Raw genomic sequence first — 24335 nt, forward strand, 5'->3', positions numbered from 1 at the left:
TTTCTCCCTTTTCTTGCTTACAAATATCAGGATCACCGCATCATCAGTTGCTGCCGACAATTATACCCAACCCGCTAGGGTTTGATTGTGTTGATTCTTCGGTTTCTCAGTCTGAGCCGCCCTCTTGCTTGTTACGTTTGTTAAAAAAAAAAAAAGCTATAATACTCAGCTTGAAGCTCTGAGATGGTACTTCACTAACTTGAGGGTGATGTCACAGCGGCCATGTAATTCCAGCCAAAGTGGACTTCATCAGATGTAAGACACAATGAAAAACCACATCAAGGTAGAAGAGGATTTTTCCTTCCTTTACTCTTTGGGTAAACCACAGAAATCCAACTCTGACCATCCCTGTTGTGTCTGCATGGCCTGTTGTGTAAAAAAAAAGAGATGGCTAGAGGCTCTCTCGTTCCATTTGTTCCTCTCTCTTTCACACAAGGACTAAACTGTCAACACTGCAGCACTCGTTTATTCAATGGGGTAGGGAGGGGCAAACGTACCACTGAGGGTGAGGAGTTTGCAGGTTTGCTTTGCTACCCAAACACTCCAACAGCTGCTCTCAATCTTTATTTTTAAGTTTGAAAGCTCTGATAAACCGAAGCATACTTTAGTTACACAGCGCTGTGTAATGGTGAAACTCTCATTCTGGGAGTGCATAGTAACATTCTGTTTCAGTGCTCCACTCACATTTATCTGACATTTAATGCAGTCTTAATGCTTCACTTGGCAGGGCTCTAACAGGACATCATCCGTTTTACAGGTTTACCTATTTAAAGCTCGCTGTTACAAACTAGACAGGATTTAAAAGACCTGTAGGTTCACCTGATGGACATAATAAAAGATGACAGGGATTTGCATTTTGGGGATTGTGGGATCTCGCCACACTTAGGACTAAATAGCAGGTCGTGTAAGTGCCTACATTTTCACATTAATGTCCTACAACCCTGCAACTTTCTGGAAGTGCAATAATAAATCAGTGCTGAACAATCTAGCTAAATCACAAATAAGATGTGCAGCTGAAGAAGTAGCCACAGGAGCACTTTTAAAGTTTAAAACTGTCAATACATCCTAACACTTATCTGGGTTTGGTTTGTGGCCGGCACATCTGCCTACCTCTTCCAGCTCATCTGAGGGGATGCCAAGTCAGCCAACATATATAATCTTTCCAGTGAATCCTGGATCTCTGCCTGGGCCTTCTTCCATACCCCCCAAAAAACCTTACCTAGGAGGTGTCCAACCACCAAGCAAAACCTCAACTGGCTTCTTTTGTTGTGGAGGAGCAGTGGCTCTACTCTGAGCACCTCTTAAATGCCCGAGCTCCTCACCCTATCTCTAAGGACGAGTCCAGCCACCTTTTGAAGGAACTCATTTCTGTCATTGCATCCATGACCTCATTCTTTCGGTCACTACCCAGACCTCGTGGCCATAGGTGAGGATGAGAAATGCTGATTGACCAGTAAACTGACACCTTCACTTCTCTGCTCCACTGTTGCTTCACCACAACAGATAGATTCAGCTAACCACTTTCATTTGTGTCATTTTCTCTATGTACAGCAGTGAAACTCATGTGTACTCTCTAATGGTTTTAGGTGTTTCTTGGGTGATTTTCCTTTTTTAAATTTGTAACCAGGTCACTCTGGCACTTCTTCTCATCCAGGGGAACAATCTGTCAACAGCTTGAATACTTTATTGCAGATTTCAGCCAATGCATTGACTTACTGACAGACAGCCCAGCAATGACGGGTTTTCCAGGATGTCTGCTGTTCATCCAGCAGTTCTAACAAGAGAATTTAAAAAACAATGAAAGTATAATTTACATATTAAATTACATTTATAGCTTGTCTGTGAAAAAAATCTAAGACCAAAGACTAGTAGGGTTTCCTTGCCCCACAGTCTCCATGCAGTCGTCTGTTTCGGTAGAGTCACAGCCAAGCTTTTATTGCTATCAACATCTAATCATGACAATTTCAGAAACAGTTCTAGCTGTTTTCTTCTTGACCCTTTTTGAACAGAAAGTGGGAAAAAATATAGCCAACAAAAAAGAAAAAGACACAAACTGTTTAGATATATTTACATTTCAGGAAACACATTTTTGTTTAGATACGTCCAAACCAGAGATCCCACAGTAACTTTGACCCGCCTTTCTATTTTCTGCGTCAAATGGTTGAGATCTTGTTTTGAGATCTATTCCCATGCATCATGCATGCAAATTGTATATATCACAGATGCAGCACGATTGTCCTCTGAGTTATGACGAATTCATTGGCATGCTCAGAAAGTCAAGCTTTGAAAAATAAGGTTAATATTCATTGACCTAAACCACAATCTCTTTTACAAACCTGCCCAAACAATGGAAAAAGAGCAGAAGAAGTCAAAGGAAATACTATGTTTGCCCTTATTTTCTGTTATATAGAACACACAGTTACAATAGTGGATGCTCATATTAAACATGACAAAAGTTTTAAATAAGACTTTCAGTGTAAGTCTGAGTAATCCCCAGAAAAGCTCAGGATCAGTTTTTTCTACTCTTCACTCTGTATGCCGGTGAAAGCTGATATCCATCATATGGCCCTTTCTCCTCTCCTTTAGTTTGCTTAAGGAGAGGAGAGTGTGCTGTTTCAGACAGGCAGTGAACTGAGGAGTTGCACCAAGTCTTAGTGTAAGATAAGCAAGCTATTCAAGACCCAAAGATCTCTTTTAAGCCTAAAAATTAATATAAAGAAAATTAAAAGTATTTTTTCTAAACATGTTGCAGTTCTACCTACCTCGGCCACTACCTCTTAACGTCAAGGTTATGCTTGACGGTCGGGACTGTGATGTTGTAACAGACCTGTAACCATTTACACTGGCAGTTGAGGTGCATTCGTGCACTCCTAGGCAATTTAGCTCAGATGTAAACATCACTGCGGTGCTGAAATGGAAATGTCAGCACTGCGAGAAATCATAACATGAAAAGAAAACACTAGTGGGGTTTTCTGTGGAAAATCTTATCTCTTTCAAGGGTAACAGCAGCCTCCCTCAGTGCCGCATGGGAATCCCATGTTTGCAAACACTGACCCGTTCGCACACCTGTGCCTGGAGCCTGGCCATGCTGCAGCAGGTTACCGAAATTGGAAGGTGCACAACAAGCGTAAAGAACACCAGAGCACATGCTCGCAAAGCATGTGCTCCAGCAGCTGTCATGTCATTTTTGGCCCCCAAGGCAAGCTGCAAGCACTGAAACGACTCTGTTTTGTGCCTTTATTGTATGAATAAGTGCAAAATCCACAACAAACAGTTTACTACATTGCTGTGTGGTTAGAAAATCACGAGCAATAGTCCGTCTTTCTCCTGTCTGTGGTTTATTTTCTCAAGGTGTGTGTTCAAGCTTGTTTTTTCCTCTGAAAGGTAAAGGAATGCCTACCTGTAGGTATGTACATGTACTCTGAGTTAGAATTCACACCCGACCTGTGTGTGCGCAGACAGCAGACTTTCCTAAACACACAACACTTTGACCTCAAAATGTTTTGAAGCTTTCCACTCCCTCTCTTTCACACAGAGCTTTTATAACCACACACACACACACACACACACACACACACACACACACACACACACACACACACACACACACACACACACACACTGACATCACTTTCCCTCTCTTGAACACACACAAATACATGCTACAGCGGCCGCATCGCTTGCTTTTGCATCCACGCACGGGCACAAACTAGTATTCTTAAGGAATAATCATTGTGAATGCGGATGACTCACCTGGCTCATGGCAACAAAACATTCAGAGGGTAATTCACTGTTATGATTGGAATTCTGCCCTTCCCTGCACTTACCATAACAGCTCAGAGGCTTGAAAGAGAGCGAGGTGGGAGGTGGCAGAACGTAAAGGGCAAAGGCAGATCCTCACAGCATAAATGAGTGTGCGATCTTAAATTCGCTTTGTTTGCACAGGTAGAATGTACTGAGAATTATGACAATATAGGAAGTTTTTAAAAAAGCCCAAATAAAAAAGATAGAAACTATTTAAATATATTTACATTTCAGGAAATACATTTTTGCTCAGATACGTCGGCACCAGAGATCCTGGCGCGACCTCAACACGTCTTTCTGTTTTCTGTTATCAAATGGCTGAGTTGGAAATCTATTTTTCAAGATCTTGTTTTGCGATCAGTTTTGGAATATAACAAACCCCCCAAGCCTTGATCATCACAGGCTTGAACCACAGCTTTTAGCGTATCACGGGTAATGCTTGAAAATTGTGGGACATTTCAGGTATTCTCTTATCACTACTCCACTTGCTGTTTCTCTGGCTGTTTAGCATTTTCCTTACTTTTGCCATGCTAGCAGGCCAGATGGTAGGGAATATGAGTTTTTAAAATAAAAGTCCTGGTGTATTAGTTGGAACATTCTACCAAACATTCCACACGTTATTCGTGTTTTATTTAAACTTTTTTTGCTTAGGCTTTCGGAGCTCCAGATTACTCTTTGAGCCTTTTGTCATAAATAGCTCAGTGATTACACAGAGCTTTTCATAGCATATCTGCACCTATGTAACAAATGGGAATGGGATTTTCTCATCCCCCTCCATGTCCACACTACATTTTGTTAAGTTTCTCTGCGCTGATGAACGCAGAGATGAATAAACACTTGAATGGAAGTTGAGCGGCAGACTGGACTGGATGCCTCTGTCACTCTGTGTGTGTGTGTGTGTGTGTGTGTGTGTGTGTGTGTGTGTGTGTGTGTGTGTGTGTGTGTGTGTGTGTGTGTGTGTGTGTGTGTGTGTGTGTGTGTCCTGCAACATCTGGAGTCAATTGGACAGCATTAGGGCTCAGACATTGCTGGGTGAAAATCCCTCTAGAGGATTTGCTGGTTTGGCACACTGCTCCACTAAGTCCCATCAATAAGTGTCCCTGACCTCACTGGGGTCTCCACGGTGACTACAGGTTTCTAACTGGTTCTGATTGGAGCCCCAAAGGTGAAAAAGTTCTACTAAACGCATTAAGGGGGTTTATTTTAGCTAACAGTTTGCAATGATAATCAAAATGGACTTGGGACAATACAGCACTAATGTGGAAAAATGATAGTTATCCCTTTTGACTCATTTCATTTTTCTGCATAAAGAAGCTGAAGCTGTTTACATCAAAGTTCCAAGAAGCTAAAGTTGAATTCAGACAACTTCAGGTAGTGATGTTTGCATTACTGTTAGAACCTATTCTTAGATCTGACGACAAGTAGGCAGGACTAACTGGTTAGCCTAAGGTTAAGCTTATTTCTGGTTTTATTTTACTAACTTTTGTTCGTGCACTTCTGCAGCTAGTTCAGGTGTGTTTATATCAAGTGTAACTGCACCAAGAAAATTACTTCGCGATGCAAAGGGACTGCTCATGTCTTGTTTTCTCAACTATTGGCTCGCTCAGTACCTGTGTGAAGTGGAAGAATGATGTTCCTTGTATTTCATTAGCTCTGCGGTCTGCCGCTGTAGTTTTCCTATTGAGTTGTGTAGAAAAAAACAAGTGTAAATCCAACAAATCCTACTGCTGCTTTTGTACTGTTGGTCGAATGGCTTTTTGCTTTCCTCACTATCATGCAGGTCCTTAACTTATCAGTGGCTCAATAAGATATTTTTAGAATGTCTACAGTTGTGCTCCTTTAGTCCGTCTGACTGTATTTTTGGATTTACACACTTATACAATGAACTATATCGCTCATTTCCAGCACCGTAGTTTTTATTCTTGGACTTCAATAGAGTAACATTGTCACAGTTCAAAATAATCTTTCTCTAATACTGGGCTTCAGTGCTTCCCCTTACAGTGGTTCATCCACTATCTCAAATAAGCTGCTTTTTCCTTCCTGGTTTTTTGTCTTTCAGCCAGCTTTATTTTGATTGGCTGCCACTTCTAAACAATAGGTTTGAACAGTAAGTGGGTGGGACATCTGAGCTCGCAGCGCTGTTTGCTTTAGATTGGCAGACTCCATTCTCACTGACATTACACAGAGCAAAGAGAAGAAGAAACTATCTGAATATGGGACTTTTGGCTCAGAGGGGTACATACAGTTCTCATTCTCATGTTTTTTTATTATATGCTTAATTTGATCATCCACAGTATATTTGCAAAAGTGTATCCATCCATCCATATTCTTCTGCTTATTCATTCCGGTTATAAGGTTCACAGGAAGCAAAGGTTTAGAAAGAAAATGTGTTAAAATAGAAGAGGTCCAATTTAATAGAACATTTATACCTTTAACAAATCAGTTATGTCTAGCATCCAATACTTACTGTCATGATAAGTAATTCTACTTTCCACTACATTTTGCAAAAATAATGTGTCCGTTTGTGAGCCGTTTGATGTTGCAAGCAGCTGGCTGTAAGCACCTTCATACGGATAAAAATTTAATAAAAGAAAAATATTCATAAGAACAAACCACACACAACAAAAACAGTAACGGCAGAAGTTGGCTGAGCCGCTGTGCAATGCATATAGCTCTACTTCACAAATAACACAGTTGTAGGTCCTTTTAGTAATCTAGTTGCTTTGTTGACAGTATTTGTTGTGTAACAGAAACTAAAGAACAACTGAGCACATAGAGACATTGCATCCACCTGAAAATGCAGTGAGAAAGGACATCAAATATAATTTGGCATTAATTAGGTGTGAGGATACTAAACACCATGCTGGTTTTATGTGCGACATAGGTGCAAAAACCCTGATTGGAGGTTCTGGTCAGGACATTGGTGTTTCCCCAAGTCCTCATTTTACTCTATGACTCTCAGTAAAGAGCTTTTCTTTGCTACCCTGTTACTTCTCCACAAACAGCAGTTAATCACTAATTAGTTTAAAGCTGGCGTCCTTACCTTTTTAGCCTGTCAGCCAAAGCACAAGTTTAATCACTTGAGTGGATCAGTCGATGGATCTATAGCAAGATAGTCGAGTCTATACAGGCAAAAGTATTCAAATGGCCAATTAAATCAAGCTTCATAAGAGGCTGAAAGTTCAGTGCGTGACTGATATTTTCTCTTGTATTCCATTCTGCCTGGAGAAAAAACGTTTCAGTCTTAAATGCTTGAAAGTTGACTGAAAGTGGAAAATAAAACCATAAGAGAGTAAATTACTGTCAGAAAAATATCTGCTGTCATGCCTCAAAATATGCAGTGAAATGCTTTTGGTCTTTGTTGTGTGTGAAGTTAAATTTGACCCAATATGCAAATGTTTATGGGTTTATGATTTTCTGTCCTCTGGTAGCATTTTAAAACAGTTCAGGCATTCCTTCTTAAGCATCAGTGTCAGCCGATCACTAAGCAGATCACCCTTCAGTTCGGAGGTTACACAGTGGAGTGCCTCTCAGTGTCCTTTTCACCACATCTTCTCAAAAATCCTTAATCTTCTCCCACAACTCTGCCTTAGCCTCCTATCACTGCTCAGCCATGATCATTTTTCAGTCGCTCCCCTTCCTACTCCCGCTCCCAGTTTGTATTGAAAATGACAATATGCGATGACCCTTTGAGCTCCTTGCTGTCATTTTGAAATCAGTCTTTGCGCCCTACTTTCCTTTCCTGTCCTATTTTCCGGAATCCTGGGACATGGGACAGGTAGACAAATCGTCTTGTGCTTTTTTGGGCACATAAGCACACATCCACATACATACACTATTTAGAAAAATGAAGGGAACGTGTGATCATCACAGTATAATGGAAATTCAAACTCCAGGGATCCCAGTCTGTCTAATTTGGAAGCATAAACCACTGTGAATCTGTTTCTCCTGCTTTGATGAAAGTGGCAACAGGTGCACTGGAAAGGTAGTGACCTCAGACCACCACTCTCTCCTCATCCATTCAGATTGATTTTTGCTAGTGTCCTTAGCTAGTGTTTGTATTGGTTCCTCTGACATGGCATATCAATATATACTATGGCTCTGAGCACAGCCTCAAGTGTGTTGAAGAGATACCAGGACACTGGACATTACCTGGGCATGGAAGTCATCCCATCAGCAGGACTGGTAGCTGCTCCCTTGTTAATCACACATGCCCTCATTTTTAATACAAACTGGGAACAGATGTCACAAGGGGAGTATCTCCTCCTGGTAGCTTCTCCACAGAAGGAGCACTGCCCTGCAAAATGACCTCCAGCAGGCTACTCATGACCAAACTGTCAGAAACAGTTCCTGGAAAACACAGGTGGGACCTGTGCTCACAGGAATGAATGTGAAGCAGTGGAAATGAAAAGAAAGGCCTCTCGTATACAAGTCCTCTGGTTGTGTTAAAAACCTGTATCAGAATTTGTTAAAGATTGTGTTAGATTTTACTGATGTTGGTGCATTTTGATGATCTTATTTTTAGATTAGTTTAAATTATTTGCTCGGTTTCTATTGTTGGAAAACAAGGCACATTAGAGTGAAGTTTTTGGGCTGGGAAGTCAAAACAGCATGCTAAAAGAAGCTAAATGGCATCTTTAATTTTTCCGTCTCTCTCTTTGCTCATCCTTCTGTTGGGACAATTCTAGCTTTATTTTTTGTGTGAATTAGACATATTGCGATCTCTGCAACAGTAGCATCAGTAGCTTAGGTGAAGATAACTGTATTATACAGGGAGTGCAGAATTATTAGGCAAATGAGTATTTTGTCCACATCATCCTCGTCATGCATGTTGTCTTACTCCAAGCTGTATAGGCTCGAAAGCCTACTACCAATTAAGCATATTAGGTGATGTGCATCTCTGTAATGAGAAGGGGTGTGGTCTAATGACATCAACACCCTATATCAGGTGTGCATAATTATTAGGCAACGTCCTTTCCTTTGGCAAAATGGGTCAAAAGAAGGACTTGACAGGCACAGAAAAGTCAAAAATAGTGAGATATCTTACAGAGGGATGCAGCAGTCTCAAAATTGCAAAGCTTCTGAAGTGTGATCATCGAACAATCAAGCGTTTCATTCAAAATAGTCAACAGGGTCGCAAGAAGCATGTGGAAAAACCAAGGCGCAAAATAACTGCCCATGAACTGAGAAAAGTCAAGCGTGCAGCTGCCAAGATGCCACTTGCCACCAGTTTGGCCATATTTCAGAGCTGCAACATCACTGGAGTGCCCAAAAGCACAAGGTGTGCAATACTCAGAGACATGGCCAAGGTAAGAAAGGCTGAAAGACGACCACCACTGAACAAGACACACAAGCTGAAACGTCAAGACTGGGCCAAGAAATATCTCAAGACTGGTTTTTCTAAGGTTTTATGGACTGATGAAATGAGAGTGAGTCTTGATGGGCCAGATGGATGGGCCCGTGGCTGGATTGGTAAAGGGCAGAGAGCTCCAGTCCGACTCAGACGCCAGCAAGGTGGAGGTGGAGTACTGGTTTGGGCTGGTATCATCAAAGATGAGCTTGTGGGGCCTTTTTGGGTTGAGGATGGAGTCAAGCTCAACTCCCAGTCCTACTGCCAGTTTCTGGAAGACACCTTCTTCAAGCAGTGGTACAGGAAGAAGTCTGCATCCTTCAAGAAAAACATGATTTTCATGCAGGACAATGCTCCATCACACGCGTCCAAGTACTCCACAGCGTGGCTGGCAAGAAAGGGTATAAAAGAAGAAAAACTAATGACATGGCCACCTTGTTCACCTGATCTGAACCCCATTGAGAACCTGTGGTCCATCATCAAATGTGAGATTTACAAGGAGGGAAAACAGTACACCTCTCTGAACAGTGTCTGGGAGGCTGTGGTTGCTGCTGCACGCAATGTTGATGGTGAACAGATCAAAACACTGACAGGATCCATGGATGGCAGGCTTTTGAGTGTCCTTGCAAAGAAAGGTGGCTATATTGGTCGCTGATTTGTTTTTGTTTTGTTTTTGAATGTCAGAAATGTATATTTGTGAATGTGGAGATGTTATATTGGTGTCACTGGTAAAAATAAATAATTGAAATGGGTATATATTTGTTTTTTGTTAAGTTGCCTAATAATTATGCACAGTAATAGTCACCTGCACACACAGATATCCCCCTAAAATAGCTAAAACTAAAAACAAACTAAAAACTACTTCCAAAAACATTCAGCTTTGATATTAATGAGTTTTTTGGGTTCATTGAGAACATGGTTGCTGTTCAATAATAAAATTATTCCTCAAAAATACAACTTGCCTAATAATTCTGCACTCCCTGTATTTAGTTTGTAGTGTTTTCAGACCTCATGTCACAATAATCACAATAAATGTTCAGGGATGTGGTTTATATGTGTAAATGCTTTTCAAAGGCTGTGTTTCATTACAGAATATTAGTTTTCAGTCTTTTCCAGCAGTGAGGTAAGTTTTGTGTTTCATTAAATAAATTTGCAGTTCGTCACGGTCCATGTCCTTCATGAACCTCAATGTAACCACACACACACACACGAAACACCAATGAACACATACTAGAGACCATGGAGAAGACAAACACACTGACAGTTTTGTGTTGGACGATCGTGTACACACACGCAGTGTATTTATGTCTGTGGTTAACTTGGCACAATTACTGGCAAACAGTAGACTTGGATAGAGGAGGTGCACATAAACAGGCTTCACTGTCATTTGCCAGTGAGCAACAAAGAGGTGCATGGACACTTTAGATGCATCTATTAAGATAACTGGTGACACTTTTTGAATGTTGTACTTGTTTTGCAAAACCTTTCATTAGAAAATCAAAATGAAAAAAAGAGAAATCTGAAATCTGAAAACAAGCTGATAAAAACTCTTCAAATTCAATATTAGAAGTGAGAGATTAGCACTGGAGCTTTATCTTTGCTCTTCACTCCGTGTGTTGTTTCCACACTCAAAAACAAAAGCTGAACAGATCACCTTGTATGCACAATCACAGTCCGCTTCTGTGTACACTGAATTCTTCCAGCCCTCAGACTTTTGTCCAGGCCAAAAAGGAAGTGCTGCCATATTTCACAGTCAGTGGTGAGCTGAGCAAAATTCAGTAGCAGATAAAAATGTTGGTGAACATTAAGTTACAGGACATGTAGGTGAAGGTAACACGTGAGACAATCTAAACACAGAATGTAACATTTCATTAACAAGGGGATGATGAAATGAACATAAAACATTTGGATTCATAAAACATATAGACGTTAATAATGGCTGTATGTGTGATGTTTGTGCAATGTTTTGTTCAGGTTGGCCCACTTATTAAGGAGACGATAGGGGAAGATTTTGCATTAATCTAGGCAAATATTAAAAATTTGTGTTTTGCCTGGTTTTTATCGTCTCACTGAAATTATGCAACTGTACTTCCCTGATGGCAAGTTTCTTATCTGATTCATCAAGTATCTGCAATAATACAAAGCACCGGGCAAGAATTATCATTGCCTGATGCAACAAAACGCCATATTTATGAGAGTCTATTACCCATCACAACCATTGCGACACAGTCACACATCAACACACGAAACCTGTGTGTGGTCTTACTAAGATGCTGCCAGCCTGAGGCTGTCTGAATCAAAGGTGTGACAATTTCAAAAGCCATGGGCTTTTGCCTTTGCACTGTCAGACTGTCTGCAATCATGCATCTTTTGCAAAATCTCATGTACCTGTCAAGATTTCTAAAGTTTGTGCATGAACATATAAGCATGTTTTTCTGTGTGCAGCATCTTCCTGTTTCAACACAAGCTTGTTCCAGATTAACAGCTTCAGTGAGCGTGAAGAGCAGGTGAAACAAAGTTCTTGGCAATTTCACTCACTGTGTTTTCTACGGGAATGATTAGCTTAGATATTTAAGACACATCAATCTATGGGCTTAAAGTGCCAAAACTTTTACATTAGGTATAGATCATTCACGATATTTCTTGCTCGTCTAAAATTCCTTGCTAAAGTGAGTGTTTGTCACTTGGCTATGTTTGCTAAAAAAAAACCTTTTCCTTACCATAGAAACAGTTCTGTGATCACCTGCCGCTGTTTTCTTCCTTGAATGCTTACTCTTTTTAATATTGCCAAGCTAAGCAGCATATTTCTTTTTGTCACAATGTACTAAATCATTTTATGATTAATTTATTTTGTTTTTATAATCCAAGGATGTTTTCCACTTGCGCTAAGGTCTCCTTTAACCATGAAGTGGTTAAAATCCACCTACTCAGATTTATTCAGATAAATCTAATTTTCTAATTTTCTCTAGATTTGGACATGAAGTCCCTACAGACGTCTTGTATAATTGTTAAGGTTTTTTTCTTGAAAAGTTTCTGAATTATTTGTTTGTATAAGTCTTGTGATATAAGTGATGTCTTGTGATTTCTGTGTGTGTAACAGGTCATTACATTCTTCTATCACTGCTATAAAGAGAGAAGACATAGGTATTTAGATAGCAAACAGAAACCTCATACAACATGGTAGGAAGCGACATCAATCACACAATCCCGGTGCTAAACTTACAGTCGCTCTAAAAGCTACTTTTAACAGCTCATTTGTTGCAAAGTAGCACCGCCTGTTTTATTTCACATCAGAAACCCTTCCTGATGCAACCCCAGGGAATTTGTTTCTCTGGCTAGAATCAAACCAGCAACCTACATAGCCACTGCAATACAAGGGCAAGAGTCCCAAAATATCCTAATTTCATTGAAAGCAAAAGTTCAACTTTATTTTGTTATACAGTTATACAGATATAAAATAATGTTTTGCACCATAAAAGCTGCTCCCAAAGAGCACAGTACATGTCTCAGCATGGTATGCAGTCTGTCCTTAAGCTTTTCGGGAAAATGGCACCAAATGACCAGAATCTGAAAGTCGCATCCTTAAGAAATAGGAAAAGATTCAGGACCGACCTGACACAGAACATGTGACTCTTCAGCTTGTCTATCACTAAAGCCTCATCAGAAATGCTCTCAGTAGAAGGGTGGCTGACTTTTGTACAATACTGTATGTGTGAGGGCAACTAATACTCACACTAATATCTCATACGACAGAGAACCTATAGAGAACTCACTATCAATTGCATATCTACTTGGCAGTCAGGGAAGAATAATAAATCATTCTATCTGATACACACAAAAAACTACTCACATTTTTTGGCTTTCTCCAAAATCAATAAATCTTTTAAAAAAATCTCTTGTCATTTCACATACTTTAAACCCACAACCCCACCCCATTTTTCTTTAAAGGACGTTAAAGCTCACATTTGTAGATTTGTCTTCATCAAGCTCTTACCTGTCAAAACTTTGACTTACGTGTCAATGACCGCAAGAAGCAGAATAAAAAGCTTGTGGAATAAAGCAGTGGTATTCTGCAGTATGCTGATGATGTACTTGGCTCACACGAGAGCGAGCCGCTCTGAATGCAAAGGGTAAGTTGCTTCTTCAGGTGAAAGAGTTCAAGATTTGCTTGAACTGATGTAGCATCTGAAATGATGCCCCTTTATCCAGCCTGTTTAGGTGGATAAATTGGCGTCATTTCTGTTAAGAGGGACTGTAGTATAATAGGGGATCTTAAGGCTAATCTAACAATTTACTGCTCAGGCACTCAGTTATGGTCATGAGCTGTGTAAATAAAAGGGTGAGACAGCAATAAAACAGGCTGAAATATAGGCCGAAGTTCTTCACAGGGTGTCCAACATATACTATTTCTCCAACAATGTCTATAGAAAATGTTTTGAATTCCTTCTGTAAGAATCCTTAAATCTAAGATCTTACCTTCTATAGACCAGCGAACTTTCTCTGGTGTGTTGTCTTTTTGTCTGTGGTGTTCATTTTTAACCTTGAATTACACATGTCTGCTGTTAATGTCAGGTCTGCTAGCTACTTTTGCATATAGGGATACTGTATGTACTGCGTATAAAATCACAAATCTCCATGATGACTAAACAATTCTCGAGCTGTTAGACGTCTACTGTGTACTTCAACACAAGCCTCAATGGTGTTTTGTTTCATTTCTTCTCATTTGTTACACCCTTTCTTACTTCGCAGCCTAGAGGTTATGACAACTAAATACAAAACAAGCTGATAATCATTTGTTAATTTACTCAGAACAAACTCAGATTTTAAACCGTACTTGATCAACATCCGTTCAGTAACTGTGACATTGGCCTCATGAGTTTATCCTGCCTCAATTCAGACCCTGCTGACTTGGCATACTGTGATTATAAAAGCTTTAAAAGGACATTTGGAAAGAACTACTGCACAGACTGGCCTAACAACTATGAGCACTTCCTTTGTCCATCTTTAGAAAGAGGAACCAATCGAAATAAAGCCAGCTGTATCATGTTTGTTGGATTCTGAACCTGTCTGCAAACCGAAGTTTAATGCCTTTTATAATATATTTTGATCATGAACTTTTAAACAAAATAATCCAGCACCAAAAGCAATATCCTGTTTTTCCATTTTGTTTGTGTCTAAAGCAGATTTTTAAAAACACATTAATTTATTTTATGGTTCCATTTATCACTGAGACTGGTTTTTGGCTCAAGCATTATCCTAGAATACTTATTTAGGATAAGTGGCCTGGTTCACAGACAACAGAACATTTAGCCAATATTCATTTTAAATTAATGTGAATCACATGGGGTTTTTGTGGTTGTGCAGGGCAACAAGGCCCCAAAATCCTGCATTCCTGCTTTAACCAGTTCTCTGACTATATTCAGGGCACAGTACCATCTGAATGTCACATGAAAAATGTATTTTTGTTGAGCAATTATCCATTTGAGTGTGAAGTACAGTGCTCAAAGGCACGTGGAGAATTTCTTGTAAACATGCTACGTAGAAGCGATTCTTGTTTAAGGGGTGAAGGTTGGGCTAAGAAAAACTGCAAGTTTACAAAAAGATCCTCATGATAATCTCACCCTAAAACAGACTGGTAATGAGCGATGGCTTTGTCACAGTGACACAGAAGCTCTGGTGACATGTAGATGAATGTGAGGGTTCCTCAGAAACTTCCCCGAGGGCTTAGCTATTTCTTCTTGTCCTAACATGCTTCGTTAATAATTTAGAGCATGTACACAGTGCAGTAACTTAGTGTATTATTCATAGCCTAAACGACGAGCAAGAGTAACCAGCTCACAGTGAGTCAATAGTTTGGCGATTATGCCCGCCAGCTGAATGATTGCATCCCTGGGTTCTCACCTTCTTAGCAACTCGGGCAAAAAATTTAATTCACAAGAAAACCTTCAGTTTGGTCAAACTGCAATATATGAGCAGTAGTGCTTTGATACAATAAAGGAAAACTGAGTGGAAATTGGCATATTAACCCGTTCTCAAAACTCTATGGGACAATTCGTCATCACGTCACACGTAGGCTATTCTAAACTAGTAACCAAAATTGATGGCCTATTTGAGTTTTTCATACACTCCTTAACTCGCTCATCATTCTGGTCACTACATCGGTCCTATGTCACATGCCAACATATATCAATTTCCTGTCCTCTGTGAAAACAGACAGGCACCAATGTTTTCGGTAATCTATACGAGGACATGAAAGTACAGTGACCCTGAAAATTCAAATGCGTCATATAATACTGTTTAGTGTTAGCTTGTCACGTCTGCAGCTTGTCCGGTATGTTACTGTTTCCCCCAAAACACTTCCATTGTGTTCCAAGACACACAAGCTGAAACGTCAAGACTGGGCCAAGAAATCTCTCAAGACTGGTTTTTCTAAGGTTTTATGGACTGATGAAATGAGAGTGAGTCCTGATGGGTCAGATGGATGGGCCCGTAGCTGGATTGGTAAAGGGCAGAGAGCTCCAGTCCGACTCAGACGCCAGCAAGGTGGAGGTGGAGTACTGGTTTGGGCTGGTATCATCAAAGATGAGCTTGTGGGGCCTTTTTGGGTTGAGGATGGAGTCAAGCTCAACTCCCAGTCCTACTGCCAGTTTCTGGAAGACACCTTCTTCAAGCAGTGGTACAGGAAGAAGTCTGCATCCTTCAAGAAAAACATGATTTTCATGCAGGACAATGCTCCATCACACGCGTCCAAGTACTCCACAGCGTGGCTGGCAAGAAAGGGTATAAAAGAAGAAAAACTAATGACATGGCCTCCTTGTTCACCTGATCTGAACCCCATTGAGAACCTGTGGTCCATCATCAAATGTGAGATTTACAAGGAGGGAAAACAGTACACCTCTCTGAACAGTGTCTGGGAGGCTGTGGTTGCTGCTGCACGCAATGTTGATGGTGAACAGACCAAAACACTGACAGAATCCATGGATGGCAGGCTTTTGAGTGTCCTTGCAAAGAAAGGTGGCTATATTGGTCACTGATTTGTTTTTGTTTTGTTTTTGAATGTCAGAAATGTATATTTGTGAATGTGGAAATGTTATATTGGTTTCACTGGTAAAAATAAATAATTGAAATGGGTATATATTTGTTTTTTGTTAAGTTGCCTAATAATTATGTACAGTAATAGTCACCTGCACACACAGATATCCCCCTAAAATAGCTAAAACTAAAAACAAACTAAAAACTACTTCCAAAAACATTCAGCTTTGATATTAATGAGTTTTTTGGGTTCATTGAGAACATGGTTGTTGTTCAATAATAAAATTATTCCTCAAAAATACAACTTGCCTAACAATTCTGCACTCCCTGTAGAGGAGCACAGAGCAGACACACAGTCTCCATATCAGTCCAGCAGCTGAAAAAGTGGTCACTCACTGACAGCACCTCATTAAAGCAGCCTCATTTACTAGAGTCAGGGCTTTTATGGTAGTCATTATGAGAGCAGGGGTAAGATTAATTTCTCACGTTCATTTTTATTTTTTTTATGCACAAGTGTTTACAGGCCAGTCACACAGAGTTTTGGTCTAATGAAAAGTGGAAGAAAAACTCAAAGGTTAAGTGAATGGCATCTTAAGGAAGTGATGTCAAATACCAAATTGCTGAGGTTTTGACTTGTATAAACAGTTTCATTTAAAAAAAAAAAAAAAAGGACGCCAGCAAATATTACTGTATAGAGTATCCAGATGTGTTATTAAATGGTGTTATCTTTTGGGGGGGGGGGGGGGGGGGTCTTTGCAAGCTCTGGATCTGCAAGCCACCATACAACCCACATCACCCCCAGCTTCTCCTTTTCATGCTGCTGTAAACAGAGCCATACCACTAACATAAATTACTACAGGTGGAAATAATAATCTTCTTGTAATGATAGTCGTTTTAGCTGTTTCAGTTTGCTACAGCATTAAGAAGTGGGAGACTGATGGGAAAAGGCTGAACAGCTTCTTAGAAATATACATGTTCTATTTTGGAGCCATAGCTCAAGGCTGTGCAAGAGCTAAAGGTTTCTTTGAATAAAGACTCCACTTAATTCATTAAGGAGCATTTCAGATATGTTCCGGGGACACAGGAATATTGTGATGAAGCTCTAATAAAAAGTGTTTGCTGTTAAAAACAAATATGATCATCTTTGTCCCCACATGACTGTCATCTGTGTGTGAGTTTGCAGCAGCATTGCAGTGATACTTTTGAATGGGCCTGCAAACAACTGCGATGTAGTAAGAACAAAGAAATGTGTGTGTCAGTCCACGTGCTTGTCTTTTCTGAGCCAGTGATTACAAGGTGACATTGCTGTGCGTCTTCCTCCCCACCTTCCAACAGCTACATGAACTGGGCAAAATATTGCTGATGGGAACATGTCAACTCTTTTTGTTTGGGTCCACCTGTCAGCTAATTACTCTCTATTCTTTCCTTTTCCTCTTCTCCTCTCCCTCTAAGACATTGCAATATTAGCTGATGGCTTAGTGAACATGCTTGTGTCCTTTCGGCAGCACTTGCATATATAAAGAAATATCTAGACATGTCCTTCAAAGTTTTGCTTAATCTTAAAGATATTAATCGCATTCTCACAATCACACTGTAGCTGATGAGCATGCAGCAAGTTAGTTTAATTGCTCTTTCTTCAGCCACTCACTACACACAACTTTGGTATTTATGGTCATTCCAAAATATGACTTTTCGGAAAATGTTAAATTTTAAATTCTCTCTTTAAAAGTTTTTTGTTGTTGTTGTTGTTGTTTTTAAGTTTGATGGATCCATGACTTTACAAAGCAGAGCTGGGGAAATGAAAAGCTGAAACGTGTTAGCTTAAATTTTGCCCAACTGCTAACGACTGTGGCTGTAGTAGAGCGCTGTTCATATGAGGAACTTTATTAATACGTGTAAGGGTCTTTCAGCTTTGTTTGTAGAGAAAGTCATGTGGTGATGAAAAATCTGCTTTTGGTGCAAATGCATAAATTTACACACGAATTTTAAAAATATATAGTCCACAGTCGTAGTTAATAAAGAAAGACTCCAAGAGATGACAGAAAACAGAATTCTGTCTTTTTATAATTTGACAATGAAAGGCAACATCATGACTAAGTTCACTTGTTTCTTACAGCCAAGCCCTCTGTCACATAGGCCTAACCCATAATTAAGTATAATGCTAAACAATTTGACCTTAAGGATCTCTGTAATTAGTCATCGCTCGTTAGTATATGACAGTGATGCAAGACTGTTTAATAAGCAGCAGCGTGTTTTCTCCTGGTAAAATGTTAACCATCCAATTACAAAACTGCCTCTCCACCAAATAACATCTAAACTAAATTTTATTCTACATTTCTGCAAAGCAACTGATAGTTTCATGTTTTCTTTACATGATCGTTATCATTAGTTTAATGTGTTTATAAAGGACAAAGACACTTTTTGGGGACACAACCATGAATGCATGTATGGGAGTGAGGTTTTTATTATGCAAATGAATGTTACAGGCATTTTTTATGTCAAAGGACAATTATGGGACTTCTAAAAAAACATGTTATACATGCTGCGGCGTGTTATTTCCCGTAATGTGCTCAGTTAGAGACACGTACATACATGCACACTGGCTGTTATTTACACTGTTGAAATGTTCAAGTTTTCAGAAACATTTTTAACTAGTTAACATTAGTCTGAAGTCCTAACATTCCCCCAAAGAAAACTACGCACCCTTTCCCTTGGTGCATGTTGTCCATGGAGACTTTTATAACCCCTGCCCATTTGGAGCTAGGAATAGCCCCCAGCGGTGGTTTTTAAAGATTTTGTCCTTCTCTTAATGGCTGAGGTTCATGAGGTAGAGCAGGTCATCTGTTAAGAAGGTCAGTGCTTCAATCCTTGACTGCTCCAATCTACATGCCAAAGTATCCTTGGACAACATACTGAAACCTTAGTTACTGCCAATGTGTTCACCATAATGTGAATTTTAAAAAGCAGAACTCAGATTTGGAAAAAAGTGCATGGGTTAATGAGACATCGTAGAAAGCACCGTGAGTGCTCGAGTAGAAAAGCATTATATAAGAACCAGTCAATTTGCTAGTGTTACTATTCAGGTCTTAAACCTGTCAAAGTGTGAATTGGTTTTCAAAAGGCATCATGGCAAAACTGGCTCTGTATAAATAGGAAAGAGGTTGTCGTTAGCTGTAGGGTATAACTTGACAAGCTTTGTAGAAAAGCTTTTATTATGATTTCTAACCCAAGTTTTAAACGCAGGTAAACATTAGTGATAACCCTTATAGCAGACAAGTCTGGCCCGGATCTGGTGTCAAGCTGACACTGTTGGCTGACTTCTGGCATGGTAAGTGGTATGTCATCCAGATGGGCCAGGCCTGGCGTAGGTGGCACTGTTTATGTGATGACATGCCACATCTGTCCCGATTGTGGTTTGATTTATGCAGCCCAGGCTCATAGAAAACAGGTCTGGCCTGGATCCGGCATCAAGCTGGCACTTCTGACTGACTGGTGTCATGGCAGGGTGTATGTCAACCAGATGTGGGCCAGGTCTGGCAATGATGGCAATATTTATGTTATTTATGTTAGTGGTTTGATACCTGGCTCCTCCACTCTGTATGAATGTTGTTAGGAAGCACTCAGTTTAAAGAAAGTGTGTGATTGGGTGAATGTGGCATGCTGTATAGAGCACTTTGAGTAATCTGCTAGAGTAGAAAAGTGCTATGTGAGATTCACTGTCTGAACAGAGTTTTGTCATGTTACTTTTGCACTATTATGTTGTTATTACATGGCTTGTTTAAGGTACACATTAGGCTGACATCTGGGGCCAGAGCTGAAACTGTTCTGGGCCAGCGCAGGGCCAACAGTGTGTCTGCAACTGGCTTTGTGCTGGCCCATGTGTGGGCCACCTCTGGCAAACCAGATCTGGGCCACCAAAGGGCCATCATTCTTTGCGGTATGTGGGCAATGTGTAAGCACATTGTGTGGGCCAGATCCGGGCCACACCAATTTTGCTATGTGGGATATATTTCTGTTTGACTATCTTTTCACTCTGAAAAGGAATAAAACTTCAAATCAATCAAGTCCTGAGTTTTAGGAGGACAGAACTTTCATTTATAGTATCTTCTTCTTCTTTTTCTGTCATTGCAGATCTTACAGGTGAATCTAGTGATGTCCATCCTGCTGTATGTGATGGTCCTCGTGTACCTCTATGGTATTCAGGCAACCAACATGGGTAGCAGTCAACAGCAGCAGCAGCCAAGTCCAGACCCTTTAAACTCTCTCATAATCCAGCTACTTCAGGCTGACCTAACAAGGGGGAAGACCAGAGGGAACCAGAGCGAGCAGGGGAAAAGCAGAGACACTGAGCCGCGGGACACTCTGCCTCCCGTCAAGATTGAAAACTTTCCTTTGGAGGACAAAGGAGATGCAGAGGAGTGGCTAGAAACGCGTCACAGTGATGATTTTCTGATGGATCAGCCGGTGATGCTGTTGAACTTGGACATCCTTAGGCAACACAAGCGCTATAACTCACCGCGAGTGCTACTGAGCGACCGGCCTCCACTGCAGCCACCGCCATTGTACCTTTCTGATAATTTTGTGAGCAGTGTACCGGTCTTAGGGGCAGCAGGAAACAAGACACGAAAGAAGCGTCACACTGAGCACAAGAGCTACCGGGGGGAATATTCTGTTTGTGACAGTGTGAGCGACTGGGTGATGAATAAAACGTTAGCATACGACATCAAGGGACAGCGCGTGACTGTTCTGGCCAAGTTTAAAACCAGTGCCACAAAAGACATCAGACAGTTCTTTTATGAGACACACTGTCGGACCTCCAAGCCTGTCAAGGATGGCTGCAGGGGCATTGACGACAAGAACTGGAACTCACAGTGCAAGACGGCGCAGTCGTATGTTCGAGCACTGACACAGTTTCAAGATCAAGTGAGCTGGAGGTGGATACGCATAAACACTTCCTGTGTCTGTGCATTGTCAAAGAAACGTCGCAGGACGTAAGAGACTTGTTGGGAATTCTACTTCCTGTATAGGATTTTATTTCCTGCTCACAGTGCTTCCCATCACAGGATTATGTGTCATGCCGGTGACCAGCAAAAATCTGCTATAAAGTGATGCTTCTACTGAAGAATCTTAGGTCCATTTAAATGATATTTCAACATTAATGTGCTGCTCTAAATCCAAACGCTGGTGCAGCACTGAGGAACTCACTTAAGGGGATGGGTGGGGGTGTGGGGAGGGAGGCAATAAGTGTGTGAGAGAGAACTGTATATATAAATTATTTAAATTATAAAAAATGCATGTAGTTTATACATGTTTATCTATCTATATATGATCTATGACTATATTTGTGTTATTTATTGAAATAAGTCTTCTTCAAAAGGATAAAATGTTTATAAAAAGGAACAAAACAATCTAGGAACTCATTCAGAGACTGTAATACTGAGATGGGCTGCAAAGGTGCTTCACAGTAAAACTTTATGTGTGCCTTGACCAGTGTGGCTCCAGAGCTGAGCAATAGGACGTGGTAACTCACAGACAGCATTTGCTGCAAATGGTTTGGTGAGTGAACCTAAAAAAATGACAGAACAGCAGGGACCTACTGACCAATATGGAGCCCAAATTCTGACCGATTTGACATTTGTGATCATAGACATGTACACTGAATTCACAATTGACACTACTTTTATGATGTAATGCACAGCAAGCCCATTCTTTCATATGGGAGACAATTTTGACCAATAAAAAAAACTTCTTGTGGAACCTGCTGGCAGTGACTGGAGATTCAAGATTCACAGACCACCTTGGCTTTGTTCACCAATTTTTAATCTCAACTGGTATCTTGAGCTGTTTTTGTTTCTTCCTTTTAATAAAAATGTATATTTCTTAAAGTTGGAACATTTTCATTATTTAAATGCTAATATGAAACGCTTCCAGTTTTTCTGACTTATACCATTATTTACCTCTTTACAACAAATGCAGCCAATTCCAAACTGTTAGTTGTAAACCCACAGAGCTAACAAGAGTCTATAATTATCCAAATAAACATTTCCTTAATTACTTCAATTTAGGGGGGAAATTGAGTTTATTTATTAGCATTTATGCATTATATGTAATGTCTCTAAAATTTGATAAAAATAAAAAGATTCAGTGTTATAGTTATTCAGTTCACCTTATAATGCCAATCATCTCATAACATAACCCTGCAATATTAAGAGAAACTCTATGAGTTTGGTGATTGTGGGGAGGAAGAACACCCTCTTAAGAAGAGAAGCCAGAAAAGAAATAAAACGTGGCAAAAGTCTTTATTTTGTCATCTTTTACACTTACATGAGAGTCAGAAAACTGAAGTTCAGACTAAACAGACTGTTATGTTTATTCACTAATGATTGAAGATAGAGCATTTGTATTTTTCACATTTTAAAAAAATGTTTTGTTACAACGACAAAACCAACAATGGATTGATTCCAGTAAAAGGAAATGTCTGTGTCGCCAAACCAGTTACGGCTCCCCTGGATCTTTATCAGATTGTTACATTGAGTAACATTGTTGAGTACAGCTGAAACTATGGTGAACCACTGTTACAGACAATTATTCAGCCTTTTTATAAAAGAAAAATTACAACATATTTTTAGGACACACTTTAAGGATGATTGTCTTAAGTTAGCTATTGAGTGTCACAAACTGGAACCTAAAACACATGTATGGTTAGCTTTTGTATTGTCTTAATAAAAGCAAGCCTATAGATTTTTACTATCCTTGTCTTTATATCAGAGCTAGTTTGCAAATTTTCCAGTTCAATGGATATTTTACTCTACTACAGTAACTTGAAATGACTCGAATTTCAAAACGATCAGCATTTTTAATATATAAATTTAAATTAAATTGTATGAAAAAGAACAAAAAAACAATTATTTTATCCAAAAACAGATCTTTTTTTTTTTTTTAGTTCTAACCTAACTAACCTCAACTAATTTATTTTTAATGCCAGATTCTAACCAAGTTATTGGTAATGCCTAAACGTTTTGTTGTTGTTGTTGTTGTTGTTGTTGTTGTTTTTTAAGCATTTGATTAAAAATGATACAAAGGATATGTTAAAATGATCTGACATGTATGACACAAATTTTGGTGTCTGTGTATCTAAACTGCAAAATGACTGACCAATCCCTCCAAACTGAAAAATATGCATTTTGTGTAATTAGACACAAATCAGTGCACACAAGACAGACTAATGTCGAGAGAGGGGGAAAGAAAGGGGTTTAGTAAAGGTTTAATAAATGGTTATTGCTTTCACTAATGACATGTTTTACATTTCCTTTGCAGCAGAGAGAGAGAACAAAGGTATCAAAGCTTCATCTGGTGGGGTCAATGTTCAGATTTTAACAATATGGACATTAAAAGTTTAAAAAAATGTATCTGTTTACTTTAAGCCGTTTTACTCAAATTGCAGAACAAAATTTATAAGGTAGTCAAAATTATTTGTTAAAGAACTGAAACAAAAAAAGATGCAGGTCCAAATATCTAAAGAATCAACTTAAGTGTCACAATGGATGAAATCGTAATGATATGACAAATGCAGGATAAAATTATCTGATACTTATCACCATATGATATCATCTATAGTATTCAGAGGCTGGAAAAACAGTCATTGCAGAGGCTGTATTAAGGGGCAAAAACTTAAGATCAAAATATTTTAAGTCATTATTTCCTTAGACTAAACATAGGGTAATTATAGGAACAGTTGATACAAACAATCTGCAGCCTTGATGCTGAAAATAATAAACAGGAGATCAGTACAGACAGAATGGCACCAAAACAAGGGCATGAAAAAATCAAATCAAGCAACGCTACAGAAACAGACCGGAGGCAACGTGATTGTCAAAAATGTGACTCAGTCATTATCAAATTCTTGTGCGGTCACTGCAGACAGGAACGTGTATACTAAAGCTAAAAGTATGTTGTGTGAAATCATAATGATTCAGATGATAAGAAAGAGATTCCACCTCAAGAAGCATACGCTGTGAGAGTACAGGGTGGGCTATTTATTATGTTACGTTGAAACCAAGCACACCATTGTTTTTCTTGTGACATTACCAATAAGTTTGATGTGTCACATGGCCCTCTTCCTATTGAAAAAACAAAAGTTGAATCCAAG

At 39.6% G+C, this 24335-nt stretch overlaps 1 protein-coding gene across 1 annotated transcript in view; it reads left to right on the top strand.

Moving 5' to 3' along the window:
- The window catches only part of ntf3 (neurotrophin 3), a 39453-nt gene extending 16022 nt beyond the window's left edge, over window positions 1-23431 (top strand). Inside the window, exon 2 of the mRNA XM_085387361.1 lies at window positions 20318-23431. Coding sequence (XP_085243487.1) covers window positions 20318-21181 — 864 coding nt within the window. The 3' untranslated portion in view covers window positions 21182-23431. The remainder of the gene's footprint in view (window positions 1-20317) is intronic.
- The last annotated feature ends 904 nt before the right edge of the window (window positions 23432-24335 follow it).

This window comes from Rhamphochromis longiceps, linkage group LG17 (assembly GCF_057381845.1).
Source record: "Rhamphochromis longiceps isolate RC_006_pf linkage group LG17, R_longiceps_female_GT1.1, whole genome shotgun sequence".
Classification (NCBI taxonomy): domain Eukaryota; kingdom Metazoa; phylum Chordata; class Actinopteri; order Cichliformes; family Cichlidae; genus Rhamphochromis; species Rhamphochromis longiceps.